The 18,887-nt window shown below is 47.6% G+C and overlaps 1 protein-coding gene across 1 annotated transcript in view; it reads left to right on the forward strand.

The window, feature by feature from the left end:
* The window catches only part of Rs1 (Dead-box helicase Rs1), a 48,179-nt gene extending 45,967 nt beyond the window's left edge, over window positions 1–2,212 (forward strand). The window contains exons 17-18 of the mRNA XM_084593886.1: window positions 157–247; window positions 1,997–2,212. Coding sequence (XP_084450012.1) covers window positions 157–247; window positions 1,997–2,093 — 188 coding nt within the window. The 3' untranslated portion in view covers window positions 2,094–2,212. The remainder of the gene's footprint in view (window positions 1–156; window positions 248–1,996) is intronic.
* Window positions 2,213–18,887: the final 16,675 nt, after the last annotated feature.

Raw genomic sequence — 18,887 nt, forward strand, 5'->3', positions numbered from 1 at the left:
AATGGTAGACCCTTATTTGTGTTGAAAAATAAAGCTGACCATATTTGCCAAGGTCATCTGTTGGTATTACCTTGCATATTCATTATTGACATGTTAAGTAGCATGGCACTTGTTTCTGCTGTAATGAATAAATGTGTGACTTCCTCCTTCTCGCAGCTAAAGGAAAGAAAGGTGCCAAGAAACGCAAGAGCTTTGATGCTGAGCTTGTGGACACCAGCCAGAAGGCCGTCAAAAAATTCCGCTATGGGTATGTAGCTACAGGAACAGAAAAACTTTTGGTTATGTTAAGGCAAGGCTTGCCTTGAGGAGGCATCTTACTCAAGTACTCATGCAAGCTATTCCTGTGCTATAAGAGCTAACTGACCTGCATGCTGCAAATCCTTTTCATTTGTTTGAGCTGCCCGCTAAAGCATTTACAATGATGCTATATATATATATATATATATATATATATATATATATATATATATAATATATATATATATATATACATATATATATATGTATATATATATATACACAGTCGAACCCGGTTATATCGAACCCGGATATATCGAAATTTGGTTATATCGAACTCGCGAAATATCCCCTTGAAAATCCCATGTAAAAGTATAGGAAAGCCGCGTCATATATCGAACTCAATTTCACCGGTCTTTCGATATATCGAACTCCGCACCACGCACTGGAAAGTGTGCCTTCCCCAAATACGATCGCGTCACCCTTGTCCGTTTGCCGCGTGACGTTTTCAAGCCACGCGCGGAAGGAATGAGAGGCGACGGCTGGTCTTTGCAGCGCCGCGCCCATTCCCCAAAGGCGCGCGCATCTGCAGTTGTCGTTTCCCGCGCGCCAACACATGACGTTTGCAAGCCATGTGCGTGGGTGTGCCCATTCTTTTGCCGAGCTATCTGTCTCCTTCAGCACGCGCAACGCATACGCCAAGCCAGCTCAGCCCGTTTTCAGCAGACGTCGGACGCTTTCTCCAGCGTGTGTTACGAACCCTCTGCGTGCGCCGGCTGACGTGGCTATGGTGCCTGCGGATGTTAAAAAGCGGCAGCTCTGTTTTTTTTTGTTGTTGTTTTTTTACGAGAGTCATTTTTTCTTATCGTTGTGCTGTACGCGCCCCGTAGCGTAAGATATGGCGGCTGCGGCTGTTAAGAAGCGGCAGTTTTCTTTTTTTTTTTTGCGTTGCTGTTTATTATACTTATTTTTTTTTATCGTTTATCCTTGCATGTATGAATCAGCGAAAGCACGCGGTCAGCTGCTGCGATCATGACGCCTGCCCGAAGCGCGGCGTGACAAATCGAACCAGGCTTGTGCAATAAAGCCATCACGGGCACTCTGCCAAGTTCGCTCCCCGCCACCACAGGAGCTATCAAAAGATAAACACGCCCTGACGTTATCGCTGCGCAGCATTTTGGCACGCTGCCAATGAGCTGTGGATGAGACGACCGAAATGGACTGACGCGCGCCATCGACATGCAAGCGAAAATGCTCGCGATTACTGCGGCCGCGGCGACACAGAAACCTTGTTTTGAGCTGCCGGGGTGGCTGTGGCTCGAGCGCGAGAGGGACGCAGTTCCAACAAGTTTGAAAATTTTCGCTCTGTCGCTGCCGCTCGTCGCTAAGGTCGCTGCCGCTCGTCGCTAAGTTGGCCTTAACGCATATTTTGTTTTTTTTTGTTTTTCAAATTCTCGGGTGCAAAAGTGGAGGGTGGGTTCATTATGCGAGTGGGTTGATTACACGACAAATATGGTATCGTTTTTTTGCATCGTAAGTGCCATCACAAGCCGATTTTTGTATATCGAATTATCGATATATCGAACTATTTCGCGATCCCCTTCGAGTTCGATATATCCGGGTTCGACTGTATTTATTTAGAGACCATAAAAATGCACTTGCCGTCATGGTGCTTATTGGGAGGCTAGAATGGTGAGATATGTGTACTCTGCCATGGTAGTTGTAATATGTAAATACATTTTCATCTACTTTTTTTAAGGCCGACTTACAAGGAGAAAGTGGAGATGGGTCTGGTCAAGAAGAGCAAAGGCCCAGTGAAGAAGTTCAAGTCAAAGAGTCGATACCGGAGGAAGTAATTACCCAGCAAGCATTGTTCATTCTTGTCATATATTTGTGAATAGCGCATGGACGTTTCACCAACAAGCATCCATAATATGTGAATGAACTGAAATTAAAAGGAAGTTGTGTCATGGAATATATTACGTCCTGCTTACTGGTCTCCAGAGGAGCATGAGGACAGGGAAGGGATTAATTGCAAAGTTTCAGTGAAACCACCATCAGTTCATTTACTGTGCACAACACAAAGTTAAGGAACTATTAGATGGAGCATGCTGTTTCAGATGTCTGCATTTGGAAGGCATATCATCACACATGGCATAGCTTTCATTTTAGCACCATTTTTGGATGCTTCCTTTCTGATCCTGCTATTCTGGTGCTACAAATCCTTCAGACAGTTGTGCCATTAACCTGTTAGGTAACATGCATTTCTTAACTTGTATGAAAAATTGGCACAGATATGATGGCAGCCATGTTTGGTCATATACCAAACCTGTTGCAGAATACATATATGATGCTTATACAGTAGACTCTCATTAATTCAGACTCGAAAGGACCCCAGGATTTTGTTATCAGAAGTTTGAATTATCAGAAGTTCTCGCATATATGATTCTGAGCAAGATTACAGTGCACAGGACAGGTAGTAAATGCAGATCCAGATTATGAAAGGGAAATAGCTAGGAGAATAATATTAGCATGGAGCGTCAAGTACTCACAGATTTTGATAGCAACTTACTGGTATCACTCCAGTGGAAAGTATATAACAGTTGCATCTTACCTGTACTCACCTATCGGGCTGAAACATGGAGGCTAACGAAAAAGGCTCTACTTAAGTTGAGGACTATGCGGAGAGCTATGAAACGGAAATCAGTAGGTGTGACGTTAAGATATAGGAAACATGCAGAGTGGGTCAGAGAAATAACCCGAGCAAGTTAACGATATTTCAGTGCAAATCCAGAAGAAATGGGCATATGGGCAGGGCATGAGTGCGAAGAGAGGATAACAGATAGTCAAAAAGGGTAACAATTTGGATACCAAGAGAAGGAAAGCATAGCAGGGAGCGGCAGAAGTCACGTAAGTGGATGAGATTAAGTATAGTTTGCAGGGGTCAAGTGGATGCAGCTAACGCAAGACCGGGGTAATGGGAAGAATATAGTAGAGGCCTTCGCCCTGCAGCAAGGTTGGCTGATGGTGCTTGACGATATTGGTGATCGTCAGGTGACGACTCTCAGGTTGCGGTTCTCGCTGTTGAAGTTTGCACGGTTAATGCCCACCAGCCACAACGCGCGTCGCTTCGTGCTCAGCTCCTTCGTGCACTCGCACTGATGCTCCACGATCTTGAGTACTGAAAAGAAGTGTTTATTCGTTGGTTGCTTCCGCTCATGGGTATCACTGCGGTTAGAGCAACTAAATATTGCACTTATGACTATGGTGACAACATGCCTTGCAACTACAGTGCGAGAGTGGGCGATAGCGTGCGGTTCATAAGCATGGCAGATGCATATCCCAGAACCCCCTTCCACTGACGTCAGTGCAAGCTATCTATATATGTTTTGGTGGTTGTCGCCACTAAATAGTCGAAAAAAAATTCGGCAAGAGATTGCGCACTAGAATAGCAGTGGTTCTAATGTTGGAAAAATCTCTTCGACCTGTCTCACTAACGCAAAGGTGGAACATCCTCTGCTTCGCCTTTTATATCTTTGCTGTGCCTGGAAGCCCTCAAACATTTTGACTCATCTTTCTATGGCAGCTGTTCGCACTGTTCGGAGAAGTCTTCGGACATATACCACATGGTGTGAGCCTGCCCATCCAACCCTGCTATTCTCCCTCATCCCACCCCCACCCGAGTGGACTAGGAGGCAGCCTTGCTCGTCATGCGTAGCCAAACTTTTTGAGCATGTTCAGATGCAGCTGAGCAGCTACGTGAGCAACTAATGAGCTCCTGCTTACCAGTATGTTCGGTTTCAGACTAGGCTTGGTAGCGCAGGACATATTCCTACAACATCATGCACTATAATCCAAAAAGAAAGGACACCAAAGCCACATTGGGGGCAGACCTCAATAAAGCCTTTGATCAAGTTACTCATGCGGCTATCTTAATGAAGCTTTAATCCTATGGTATTAGGAAATGAATGTACAACTACAATCGTGACTTCCCCAGAAACAGTATTGCTCATCTATCGTTTGGCCCATACTCTCTCAGCGACATTTCACTCGATGCACGAAATCCCCCATAGGGAGCTGTCCTCTTTTCGACTCTTTAAATAGTCACGATGGGTTTAGCCAAATTACTTAATTGGATACTCAACCTGCACTTTAGCTTTTATGGATGGCATATTACACTCTAGACATGCCGAAGTAGCGACGCGGAAACAGAACCGCATGCAAACAGCGCTAAATATAATTTTCGCTTATGCTAACGCGAGGGCTAGTTGCTCCCTCACGAAATCGGCACTTTTCATGTACAAACCACACCGAACGTCTGGCATACCATCCAATATTCAGGTGAGTTTGGGAACAGAATCCCAGGGGGCAGCACTCGCGGCGAACAGGCAGCGCCACGAGTGAGCGCCGGAACATTTTCGTAGTGGCCCGGGCGGCCGCCTGGGCAGGGCGCGCGCATGAAAAATCTGGCCTGCGCAGCGAAATGGCGGCAGTTTCAGCCAGCTGGAGCGACGTAGCGAAGTATAAACAATGCGAAAGCCACACGCCACAAGACTGGACGAGCCCTAGCCGCCCGCTGGGCGTTTATTTCTAGGCTGGAAACGAGCGAATTGGAAGACTACAGGAGAAGCGCGCGCAGTTCGAAAAGGCCGAGCAAAAAGCGAAGGGGATGGCGAGGGGGGGGGGGGGCGTAAAAAACACGGTAAAAATGTAGAAAAATACAAAAATGCGTTTGTGGCGAACACCCCTCCTCTCAAGTGTGGTACAGCTTCACAAAGGCCAGCTTCGAACGCCCCAAACGGGTGGCTGAGAAGGAAAAAAAAAAGGAAAGCTGCGGGGAATCGAGCGGCCGAGAAGGATGGAACGAGTATGGGAGAAGAATAGGAATGAATGAAACTGGAGTCCAAGAAGAGACGACAGAGACAAGGGCATGCCTTGCTGAGACGCTTTTACAGATTTCCGCAAATTGGCCAATAAATGAACCAAGGTTATTATTATTCATAACGAAAATATGTTTGAAGGGCAATACAAAAATGATCCTAGTGATGGCTCGATTGACACTACTCGCACGAAGCACCCTATTTGCATCACAGGTTTCGTGATTGCAAACCAAATATAAATGAAGCACAATGATTTCATAAGAACCGAAATAAAGCACGATTGTAGTACAAGCTTGGACTTTCGCTTCGCTTCGTAAAGCTTATTCGGTGATGTTAAAAATATTTTACCTGGCCAGTGAAAATGTGTGCAACAGCAGCAACCCAGGGACTGCAACCTAGCAATGCATTAGTGACCATAGAATATGCCGCCAGTCGAAAGAACGAACGCAAATGCGCCCCACGCACAGCAGATCCGCCGTGTCTCCGTTGCACGGCTGGGCGCACGGGCTACTACGAAAATCTCCTTCCCGCCGCGAGGGGCGCGCGCGACGCGCCGCGAGTAAAATCCCTTGATAATACGAAAGTAGCGACTTTCTGTGAACTTTGCCGCCACTCCGCGCTTCCTCGCAGATCCTCCTCTCTCAACTCTCCCATCGGCGCTCTTCTCAACGGTGATTGGTTCCGCGGGCCGTCGCCGGGAAAAGCGCTTGAAAAGTTCGCTCTTTTTGTGTTTTCATTTTTAGCCGGCGCCATTTTTTTAGGTAGCCGCCGTTTGTAGGAGCGAGCTCCCTAGCATTCCGCGCTTGCACTTCGCGCTGTTTTAATGCAGCGCTATGCCGAGATGCTGCATATTTAATTGCACAAGCTGCCGTGAAAATGGCTTCATTTTTTTCGCAATTCTGAGCGGGAAGGAAGACCATTCGAATAAAAAAGTGATTCAACAACATCGGCAGCAAGAACATCACCCCAACGAAGACTAGTCACCTCTGCTGCCTCTGCGACGTACTGTGCATTTGTTCCAAGCGACATGAAACTGCTTGCAAGCGCATCACAAAGCTGATAATCTCACTTAATTCACTGATCATTTTGCGCCGTTATGCGCGTTATTATTTTGACTTCATGATTCCGCTCAACTGCTATATAATAGCGACTGCTGATGCATACAATGCGCATACAATAGCCGCTTTTATTTCTGAACTAAAGGTCTCGCTTATCAACGCTAACGCGTGCAATGAGGGAGATTGTTAATTCAATAACAGGCTTATGTCGCAGGAGCGTGTAGAGGACTCTTCCGCAAAACTTGTCCACAGAGTGTATATATATCCACACATCAAAATTTTGTCTCTTTAGACCATCGAAATTAGACCTCGTCCTAATCTGGCGAAAATTGGTGTCCAACCTAATTTGAATATGGTGAATTTACTGGTTACGTCCAAATTTCGGTGGGCCTCCCTCAGAATGTAGCCCCAGGAACCCCTTAAATTTGACCTCATCCAAAGGTGGCAAAATTGGTGACCAACCTCATTTGCGCATGGCGAATTCAGGGGTTACCTCCAAACCTAGGTGGGCCATTGTAAAAATTTAGCTCTCTGGACCTCTGAAGTTTGACCTCGTCCGAATTTGACCAAACTTGGTGTCCAACCTAATTTGCGCATGGCGAATTGAGTGGTGACCTCCAAACCTAGGTTGCCTATTCCCAAAATTTAGCTCTCTGAACCCCCGAAATTTGTCCTCGTCCGAATTTGACCAAAATTGGTGTCCGACCTATTTGAGTATGGGGAATTCAGTGGTAATCTCAAAATTTAGGAGGCCCACCCCCGAAATGTGGCCCTCTGAGTCCCCAAAATTTGACCTGGTCCGAGTTTGACCGGAAATTGGTGTCTATAACCTAATTTGGGTATAACCAACTCAGTCTTAACTTCCAAATTTAGGTGAGCCTCCTTAATTATTTGCCTAGTTAAGGGGCGTCATGCCCATTTTCGCAGCGTAGAGCAGCCGTCGGCCTTGGACCCGAGAGGTCTAGTGTGTACAAAGAAAACAATGCTGTTTGGTCTTGAGTTGATGTAGGAGTATTTTGTACGTGCGCACCCTGTCGCAGTTATCGGCACAAGGCCGGCACGTCATCCACATTTTGCCACTAAAAGAGTTGAAAGCGTTCTGGGTCACGTTTCTTTAGTCTAGACAAAGCAAAAGAAAAAAAAATATTGGTCATACTAAAATTAAGGTTGACACCAATGTGGATGAGCTTCCGACAAGGTCAAGTATCGGTGGTCGACAGGGCCAAATTTTGGGGTACGGACGACGGGAAATCGGTGTCCTGATCTTGGCTCTCGGTTTCGGCTCGACGTCACGTCAAGGCCGCCGACAGCAGGAGCTAGATCCGTTTCATGCTTAACAACTAAGCAGCTGCATGTGCACTGCGCGGTACCAAACTCAGTCTAAACCTTATTGAAAAATTTTAGGATGACCATCAAAGCATTTGTTCCAGCCTGTTGCTAGCAACCATCACATTAATGAAACTCCGCTCGTTAACAACTGCATAAACTTTACTTCCGCTAAAATTAGTTTGAATTGAATCTACATTTAACTGAGCTTCGGTATGCTGAGAATATTCAGGAATGTTCAAATATATATTAAATATTATGCTTAATATATTATGCTGTGTTGAGACACACGGTAATGAAAAGTCAAAAGGAATGAGAGGTCTATGCAGCAAGCGGTTTTTGTTCATGCGGCAAGCGCTCGTAATTAGCACTTTCTGCCAATTGGAGGAGAGTGCCGGAGTGGAGGAGAGTGTCGCTACTTTCAAATTATCGAGGAGCTTTAGCCGCGAGTCTCGATGTAGCGCGCGGCGCTGGTATCGAGGCACCCTAGCCGCGAGTTACTCCTGCACGGTGCCCATTCTCACAGTCCTAAAGATTCGCATCACGTTTTTCACGGCCCATGTATCTCACATTGAAACTCCAAAAGAACACACACAACAGACAATCAAGCTCATAAAACGTGTGGAACACAGGAAAACGGGCGTGCGGGATGGAAAAGAAGAGAGCAAAATGCGATTTCTAAAAGGCAATGGCGGCAACGGCAAAAAACTTTTATTGACCACTTCCAGATGGCGTGACAATTCATAAGCACCCGAAAAATGCATACAAAATCCGGTCACGTTTTGAACCGGAGTTTCGCAACTGGTAGTATCCAGAAGCTCTGGTTCTTAAGGTGCACGGTGCCAATTCGAAAAGGAGTGCTGTGAGAGAAGGCTGATTTGGTGGGCCAGGCACACTGCGCGGACAGCGGTCGCTAAATTCAGCAGGCCGCCTCAATTTTCCGGAGCAGTCCACTATGACAGACCTTTCTCTCTGTTCTTTCAATGCCTCCTCGATGCCTACCTTCCCTTACGGCGCGATTCAGGTGTCCATCTAAATCTGTGACAGGTACTGCGTGTTTCCTTTCTGCTAGATCAATTTACAATTTTACTAATAAAAACAGAAGCCACATGTAGTTTACTACAGTGAAGGTTCTGTTCATGATCGTTACAGGGTGAAAGAAATCAATGAAAATAATATCGAACCAGTCTTGCGTCTTATATGCTCGACTTCGCTCGACTTCGGTTCTGCAGTGTTGCACTCCTCTATTTTTTTATTTTTTTTACTGTGTATCTGTTCTGATAACAATCATTTCTGTAATATCGTGAAATTGTTTTGCAGATACAAAAGAACGTACTACGGAACTTCAAGCTACAGAAAAGTATTGCAGAAAAACTACAGTACTACAGAAAATTCTGACGTTACGCGTGCGACAGAACTATACAATATCTTGTCGTATTTTTGACACGGTTCTGTAGTTTTACCGATTGGGAAGGACCTTCATTTTACAGAAGATGGGTAGGATCACCCAGCTACTGTCACTCAGCCGCTGAGTGACAATAAGAGCGGGGGACTTCTGTGGTTCCTGTGTGAAAATACCTTGCGTGATTTTCTATAGTACACAGCGAAACCATATTATGCCTTGAAGCAAGGTACCCGTGTGCTGTGCGATGTCAGTGCACGTTAAAGAACCCCAGGTGGTCGAAATTTCCGCAGCGCTCCAATACGTCGTCTCTCATATTCTGAGTCGCTTTGGAACGGCAAATACCATAAAACCAAAACCAGAACCAAACTGTGCCTTGAGGCAAATGTGCGAAAAGGAAACTATTTAACTTTGCGCTCATTGGTTAGTGTCACAAGCTGCCTCACCTATTATACAGCGGAAGTTGTGGGAGCTTCTGCCTCAGATATAGAGCGACATTCATGGGACACCGCCGCTCCGCTGGGCAAGATTCAGCCTGCCGGCAGGGGCAGCGACCGTCTGTCCTTGACGCGGACGCTGCGCACAAGGCAAGGGTATAAAATAACCGACCGCAGAAGGCCTGCACCAATGCGCCTGGGCAGATTCCGACTTCCGGCCACTCTCGCGGCGCTTCGGGAAAGCGTATTGTGTTTCTTTGGGCCGCGTTGTGTTGTGGCGTCTTATTTTTTTCATTGTGCTCTATTATTATTCAGTGTAATTTGAATTAATATTTAAAACATTCAATTGTTTGTAAAAGAAAAGTGATCTATTTGAACTTATTCCTGAATCCTCAATCACACACCGACACACGTACTTCACGGGTTGACCGGACTAACTTTTAAATGTGTTCTCAAACCTCATAGAGGGACGGCGGGTAACCGTAAAGGGGATCTCGTGCCTCTTTTGACCGTAAAGGCAGGGGTTTGTGACAGTTAGTGAGTGAACTATCAGCTAACATCCACATCAGTGCTTATACTTATGACATCTGAATCTTGTTTCTGGTTCGACCAGGTGAAGACAGGGCGGGACGAGCGCAAACGTTAAACTGATGTTTATTTGAAATTATAGAAGGCCGACTTACGCTGTTTTGTCAGCATAGGCTGAAAACTGCACGAAAATCACATATCGCAATAATCACAATAAGCAAGTGGTGTGCGGAGGCAAGTCATGGCAGTGTTGATTCGCGAAAACGCATTTCACTGTTGTAAAACTTGACTGAGGAATAAGTGGTGCAGTCTGTACGTATTTTATTGATATTGTTACGTGGTGGCATGACAAGGGATGGAACACAGCGAACACAACAGAAACAGAACGGCGTGATGACATGACGATGAAATATGCTTTTTAATGCCCAGCGGGCCTGGCGCGAGCGCTCCGCCCCGCGCCACTGCTCGCTTCGTCATCTTCGTAGCATTACCCTGGGCCACCGGTTTGGTTGGAGGTGCGGTTCATCCCCATCCTCGCCTTGCACCGTCGAAGCCAACCGTACGCCGGGTCCATCTGCGGAAAGCCCGTGGATATCACCGCCCAGCTCTGCTCCAGTCCTTTTTGCTCAGACCCGACCAGCCGCTGTCCCCAGCCTCGTCCCCAGCCCTGACCACAACACGTGACGACCAGGAAGAGCCCAAAGCCGACCCTACCGACCGCACGACGAAGCGACCTCATGACCACTCGAGCGAAGACAGCACCCCCGCCCAAGCCGTTCGGCGTGACCATGAATGAGCCTTGGCCTTCGGCAAACGGTGAAGATTGGACTTGATGCTCCGGTGCAAGATTTCTTCCTATCTTCGCATTCATTGTGGTGTCCAGCGTTTCATATCCCAATCCTGTGTGTGCTCATCGTCACGTCATCGTTCTCAATCGATCGGGACGATCGCTCGGTGGCCCCGGGTAATGCTACGAAGATGACGAAGCGAGCAGTGGCGCGGGGCGGAGCGCTCGCGCCAGGCCCGCTGGCCATTAAAAAGCATATTTTTTTTTTTTTGCGAAGTTTATTGCCTCAGGGCATAAGAGGAATGTCATGATGGATGAGGGGTGTGGTCAAATAAATGAAAAAAGGTTGGCTGATGCAATGAAATCGAGGAGTGAACGATGATGCGGTCCCAGTGCCCAAACAGCATATGACTCCGGATTATGGGGGGAGAGGCCAGCTGCCACCAGGTGCCGGATCCGCGTTGGCTTCAACGCTGGGCAATCCCACAGTAGGTGATGGATGTCTGCTTCTATATTTTTAGACTTGCAGATGGGACACCCAGGGTGTGGATATAAATACCGAAATTGTGGCCACTTTCGGATCACTGCTGGTGTTAGGGCCACCCCAACTCTAATCCTCCGAAGCGCCACCTCCTCTGCACGGGTTAGACCGCGGGGGAGGCTTACCGGACACGGAGGTATAAGAGCACGTGTACGGCGCCAGAGGTGCTCCTTTTTTGTTAAAAGCAGGGTGGCATTGTCTAATTTTATGAGGTTTGGCGATGTCGATGTCGAGTTTGATAGGCGGGTTGCAGCATCCACTTGGCTTTGAGCACTTAAAAGGTCACGCGGGGTCCATTCAATACGAATTGGATTTGGTATGCGAGCCGCTAGACTGTGTATGTTCTGGCAGATTTCCGGGCTACTACTAACTCGTCTAAGTAGCTTTGTCACCTGGAGAGCATCTGTACGTATAATAATATGGGCCGTGGGAAGCATGGTAATGGCGGTCACAGAGCGAAGCGCCTCTTGCACTGCAAGCAGTTCCGCACAAAAAGAAGATGGAGGTTCCGGTAATTGAAATGTTGACGTTTTGTTCAATGAAGATTTGCTAGGACAGTACACTGCTGTTATCACTTCACAGGCTTTGATGCTTGCGTCGACGTAAATTATAATGGAACCATGTGGCAAGCGGGCGTCTTGTTCCATAATTCGGTCGCGAAGTGACGACGCCGTTTCCTGTGTTCTTGGTCGGCGTAAATCAGTTGGCTTGTTATCGCTCAGCTGTACAAAACGCCAAGGAGGAAGAACTGGCAGTGGCGGTGGTAGTATTGAATGTTTTGAAGCATAAGCCTTCAGAGCGCACGTTGCGTGAGAGAGTGTGGCCTTAAGCTTGCGTGCATCACGTCGTTGCTGCACCAGTTCATCTATTGTGTTTAGTTGTGCGTTTTCTTGGAGCGCCACGACTGGTGTAATGCGAGGGAGGCAGGTGATGACCCTCATTGCCTCTCAATTTATAGCCTCAAGTCGATCCCATTGTGCCCTTGTCAAATGCTGAAATTGGGCTTGATAAACAAGGCGCGGTTGCACAACTGCCCTCACCAACTGTCTCGCAACATCTGAGCGAGCGCCGCCCATTTTTGGAGCAATGCGTCTAATCAAACCCAGTGTCTGTAACGCCTGTTTTTTAGCGCCAGACAGCCATGTAGTTCCAGTTCCTGACTCACGAATTGTTAAGCCCAATGTTTTTACTGTTGGACTTTCTTGAAGTGGGGTTCCGGATAGATGTAGACGAATAGGAGTTGCCGATAGTTTACGGCGGCCCCAGCGGTTGGCGACTGATATGAACGTAGTTTTACTGGCGGAAAGTTCAAGGCCAATGGAAGATGCATATGTGCACGTAATATCTAAAGCTGATTGCAGGGCCGATGATTGAGTCAGTAGGTCGTTGTGTGTGCTCCACACCGTGATGTCATCAGCGTATATTAAGAATTTAACATCAGAAATTTCATGTAACCGCCATGCAAGTGAGATAAACGCAATATTAAATAATGTTGGTGACAACACCGATCCCTGGGGTACGCCGCGAAGAGGGACAAATGATCCTATGGCCTCGTTATTGAGGCGTATTGCAAATTGTCTACTTTCAAGAAAAGATTTTACAAAATTGCGTACTCTAAGAGGTAAATGAAGCATGTCAATTGAATCCAGAATGGCAGCATGACTGATATTATCGTAAGCCTTCTCTACATCCATGGCGAGGACGGTGCGTACATTGTGGCTGCGTGTTGATGATAATACGGAGGACGTCAAGACATCCAATCCGTCTTCTGTGCCTATAGATGGTCGAAAGCCTGTCTGGGCCGGGTGGTAGAAACCGTGATGTTCAAGCCACCACGAAATTCGTGTGGCGAGCATTTTCTCAGCAATCTTGCAAATTGTTGCCGTTAAAGAAATAGGTCGAAAGTTGCTTAGGTCTGTTGGTGGTTTCCCCGGCTTTGGAATAGGGATTACAATAGCCGATTTCCAGCTGTCTGGTACATCGCCGTCTAGCCATACCTTGTTAATGGTGTCAAGGAGTTGAGGAAGTGCATCACCACTGAGGTTCTTGTAAACCTCGTACGTAATGGAGTCCGGACCGGGCGCTGTCTTTCGGTTGGCCTCATCTATAGCTGCAAGCAATTCGGGCATGGAGAATGGGCTCGCGATTCCCTCGGTGTCGGCAGCAGATGGCAGCTTGTCGACATGGGCTGGCATGCCTCACAAGTAAGTTCTTGTAACTGGTGCAGGCAACACGTCGTACTTAGGGAAAAACTTGCGTGCTGCTTGTCTTGCGAAATCATTCGGAGACAAGTTTGCTGCAAAGCATGCTGTGGCCGCTGCATCAGGACGGCGACTACCGTGCTCCATGGCATGGAAAGTTCGCCAAAGATGAGCATTCGATGACTGTGTGGAGAACTGCTCGCACCACAGGTACCATTGTCGCCGTGAGAGATCACGCTCATACCTTCTAGCCTTAGCAGTAATGTAATTTAGCCTTGTACGTGCATGCGCAGAAGTTGGGTCTCTGGTTTCAGTCAATTCCGCTTGTCGACGAGCAGCCCACAAGTTGAGCAGAGGCACATCCGGTGTTGGTCGACCAACCTCCACCCAGGTAATGGTTGTAGCCTCATTTAGTGCTCTTTTTATGCGGTCTAGAAGCGATGGTGCCGACTCCGCAGAGTGATTTGGAAGAATGGCGCGGAAATTGTCCCAATGAATAACTGTACACTTGCGGCGTAATCGTCGGGCCTGTGATGGATAGAGACCGATGACAATAGGATGATGGTCACTGCCCCAGGAGTCCGGCTCTAAGTGCCACGAGGGGGTGCCGTTTCCTGACCACCACGTAAGATCTGGAGCGTATGTTCCACTCCTAGTATGAAGCACAGTCCTTGTTGGTGTATCTGGATGGTTCAGGAGAATAAACAGCGCATCCGTAAAGACGTCTCGCACTCGCCTGCCGCGAGGACTTAAGGTGGGGTATCCCCAGTCCGGGTGAGGCGCATTGAAGTCACCACCAACTAAAACTGGACATCCCGGGTATTGTTGCCTAACATTCAGTAACCATCCCAGGTTTATGCGGGAGGGAGAGCCACCACCAGGTCTTACATAGACTGACACAACTACAACAGTTGCCTTACCAAATTTGACTGCCACTGCAACAACCTCCTGATATGAAGTACACCAATTTTCCAGAGCAAGGCGTACCTGAGGAAACCGTGTGTCAACATATACAGCCACCTTTTCCGGAGGAGTATCCCTGTGAACACGTCGATCGTCCATGGAAGGAGACGCGTATCCACTGAAACCAGGAATGGGTGGCAACGCGTTGGTCTCCTGCAGTAGCATGGCCCATACATGAAGCTTGTTCATGCGAAGACGGGATTTGAGCTCTCCAACCTTTGTGGAGAGCCCTCTACAGTTCCACTGAAGCACACCACGATATCTTGTAGTCGCCATCTTGATTATCAGTCCAGATGTCGCAAAAGCACAGATGTCAGGTTAGATAACTGAGTGACCATAAACCTCAGTAACGACTTCGAAGAGTTATCAGGCAGGGCAGCAGAAGACTTTTGGGAGTCAGTGAATGGCATGGGAGTATGGGACATAATCGTTGTCGAGGCAGCTTTGATATTCGCGGTCTGAGATTCCGTTGCTCGCCTACGACGAGCAAGCAGTTCACGATGTTTGCGGAGCTTATAGACCTCCGCTAAAAGCCTTTCAATTTGGTCGTCAACTGCTGTCACATCGTCCTGCGGAGGTTCCGGCATGTCCTTCACGTTTGTACTCTGTTTGTGACGACGTTGTGCATTCACATTAGCGCTGTAAGCATGTGGTGTACAGATTGCCGGTGGCTCTGTCTCAGATAGCTGTGGCCATTCATCGTCGTCCAACTGGAGAGCCTCGAATCTGTTGAATGTCTGAATCGGTGGTGAAGTAACATGTTGAGACCATTGCCTTTGTATTCCACGACGCACCTTTTGAGTTGCTTTCTGCTTTGTTGGGCAAGTTGGAGAGGTGATGTCATGGTCATTAGCTTTGCAAAGTCCGCATCGGTAAGATACTGTTTCTTCTGGCATAGCGTCATCTGGTGTTGTAAAAGGACAGGACCTATGCATATGTCCAGGTCGGAAACAGGTATAACAGTAGACGACACTTGGTTTATATGGTCGAGGGCGTAGAATGCAGCCATAATAGTATAGGCGAGTTGGGGGAGTCACGGGGCCTTGCAAGGTGACGATGCAAGAGCGCCCCTTTCCCATGCGACGAGCTTGAATCACACGATGAGTAGGGCAGTAGAGCTCACGCTGAAGTGTAGCCTGGTCCTCGTCAACGTCTACGTTGTAGACAATGCAGCGTTGTAGATCGGAACCATCAACAAGATAAACCTGGACTGGAACCGAGACTTCGCTTGTTACTGAAATACACTTAAGTGTTTGAAGACACTCAACAGCAGCCAAACTCGGGAGCCACACAGCAATTGTATTCGACTTCTTCCTGGCCGTGAAACCACGGAAACCCTTGGTTCCAAGACATGCGTCCAGATTCGCCTGAATAACTCTGTTTGGTATCTCAGTAAGGCACTTGGTTGTCAGAGCCTTAATGGTCACTTTATAGCATGGTGATCCGGGTGTTGAAAATACCGGGTGATCAGTTGTTGTACAGGAGCGCTTGCCTTGTGAACTGTTGTTTGCGGTAGATGATCCCGGTGCAACGTCTTCTGAAGGACGCTTCTGAGCACCGCGCTGTGCCGCCCGTCCAGATGGTAGCGCTGAAGACACGTCCATTGGCGTGCTCGGCTGCTCACTCACATTGGTGGAAACTCCATCACCAAGTGGAAGCTGGTTAGCCATTCCCGACCTCCGCCCTCGGGACAGATCACTCACGGGCTGATGCGCATTTTGAGACGGCAGGATATGTGCTGCAGCCGATGGACCAAGAGCAGGAACCAGGATTTGGGACCCAGGCTCGGATGTCAATTGTGCGGTCGGTAATGCCGTCGAGACAGGCGGCGCCGACGAAGGTACCTCCGCCAGCGTGCCAGGGACGGCACTAGGCCTAGTCCCAGAGCGCAGTTCAGCTGCAGGAATTATGTGATGAATGCCACACTACCAGATGATACATGAGCGGTCGGAACCTCCTCGGACTCTGAGAAGTCAATTCTCTTGATGTAAGGATCGTATTTACGCGAAAGGTAAGGTTTTCACTCAAGCGATGAGCAGCCACCTCAGCAGGGACACTTCTTCATTTCAAAAGCATATTTCATCGTCATGTCATCACGCCGTTCTGTTTCTGTTGTGTTCGATGTGTTCCATCCCTTGTCATGCCACCACGTAACAATATAATACGCTAGAAGTTCTCGTGCTGTTTTGTCGCTGCACGTGCGCATGCAGGGTCTTATCGTTTCATTTAGTATGAAGCCTACATGTCTCAGGCAATGTTTTTGCTGGTGACGTTGATATTCATCTCGAACCTTTTCTATCCGCATCGCGGAACATGAAACGTGAGTTAGAGAAGCGACTTACTGGACCCAGCCAGAAAGCCGACCCAACAGTCTCAAAAGGACAGATCCGACAATCACATTTTCTGTTCAATGTTGTATTTCCCGCCATCACGAATGTTTGTTGTACACATTGCATTAGGCACGTCTTCCATACGCAAGTACTTAATATCAGCGCGAAAATACTAATCCAGAGGCTACTGCTCCTATAGAAGTCTTGCCCCGCTTGCTGGAGAAGCCGTTGCACAGCAATGCTATAATACTTAGTCGAGCATAGTCACGACACTGCGCCTGTACATGATAACCACGGTCAGGCCCTGGTCACTCGAAGACTGATCTTGACCATAATGGACCAAAACTGATATCTATGGTCAGTCGCAAAAAAAGAAGGAAATTTTCTGTTGTCACGTCAGAATTTACGTATGGTTTTTGACAGCTCTGCGGTTTACGTCATGAACACACTTGAAGTGATGACGTTGGCCACGGGCTGATTGTGAGCGGAGGTTGTGAGCGACGCGAGCCGCTCACTTATGAGAACAGAAATTCTTGTAGTAACATCATAATTTACTGCATTCGCATCAGAAACGTACTACAGAACTGCAGACTTCAGAAAACGAGTACCACTGGCAATCCCTACAGAATTGCAGAATGATTTGTCGTACTATTGACAAAGTGCCTTTGTGGCCTATGTTCCATATGTATGAACGTTACTTCAATGTACTAAATACACGCGTACGTTGCCTTTGCGCAGTGCTCGTTCAGCACGTAGAAAGCTTGTTCTCGATCCCCAATACTGAAAACTGCGCTACTTTATTTTATTGAATTATTTGTATTGAAGGGGAAAACTCCACAACTCCATATTTTGCCAAGGTACCCGACGGTGATATTTGACCTTCAAGTCGGAGAAGCGCCAGCGGTGTGTAACTTAACACCCGTACTTTTTTAAACTGTGCAGGTAGGCCGTGCCCTGCTCTATGGTCAACGCTGATATTTGGCCGGGGACATCCAAAAATTCACCACGACTAAATTCGACCAAAATTGATATCCAAGTATAAAGGACCACTCCTAGTTTGTTGGATGCACCCAAAATTTAGATCGGGCAAGCTCCAAAATTTGGCTCATATCTCCGAAAATTGATCTCGACCAAATTAGACCAAAATTAATATCCAAGAATAATTGGCCGTGCCCACTTTGATGGTCGCACCAATTATAGGCCCGGGCTACCCCCAAAATTCAGCCCTGGTCATTGGAATACTGATTGACATAAATGCACCAAATGGATCATAATTTCACTTTCAGTTACCTTTGCAACCACGTTTTAAACCGCTGCAATCTTTGATGGTCTTTCCAGTTTGTCGTGTTGGCCGGCGCACGACGGCTATAATAGATCACTCAGCTCATGCCACACGAGACTGTCTTTATTCAAGTGTGCAGCAGTTTATATACAAAGTCAGCGCCATCTGTTGATGGGTATTGTCAACACTTAATTAAGGGCACCTAGTGTTGCCCATGAACACTACATCTACTCCTCCCTAAAAAGAAACATATATATATACAAGTATTAAAGGAGGTGCCAAGCATATACAGATATGTACAAGCAGTAAATGTCACTGCACATAGTCTTGAAATCTTGCGGGTGGCCTCCGATTTCTTGAAGACCGACGGAGTGTTGGTAGCTCGGCATCAGGTTCATTACAAGCACTGTCACTACCAGCACTATCGCCACTCTCACCATCAGCACCAGCACCATCACCATCACCACCAGCACTATCACCACCACCACCAGCACTATCATCACCATCACTTGAAGCATGTCGCGTGTGTTGTGAACTCTGTTGTAGTTGACCTGGTGATGACTGACATGGCTCAAACGGCAGTGATGTTTCGACAGATGTCTGTGCAGTTCGGTCACTGTGGGCCTCGTCTAGCACCGCATGCTGTGGCGATGCCTCCATTGGTACCGCGGTCAACTGCGAGGCGTTCCAGGTGTGCCCATCCTCCAGGACGAAGGACCAACGTCCTATTCGCTTGAGGATTTTCAGCGGTGGTCCAAAACTTGGAGATCCTTTCGGGCCGGGGACCGGTTTTTTAACTCTCACATACTTTCCGACTTGGAACTTTGGTACTCGTGCCCTTCTTCGTCGGTCAGCATACACCTTATTTTTGCGCTGGTACTCCTTTACCCTCTTCCGAAGCGAGCACATATCCTG

Source organism: Amblyomma maculatum, chromosome 2 (genome assembly GCF_055883805.1).
Source record: "Amblyomma maculatum isolate TAMU_Amacu chromosome 2, ASM5588380v1, whole genome shotgun sequence".
Classification (NCBI taxonomy): Eukaryota; Metazoa; Arthropoda; class Arachnida; order Ixodida; family Ixodidae; genus Amblyomma; species Amblyomma maculatum.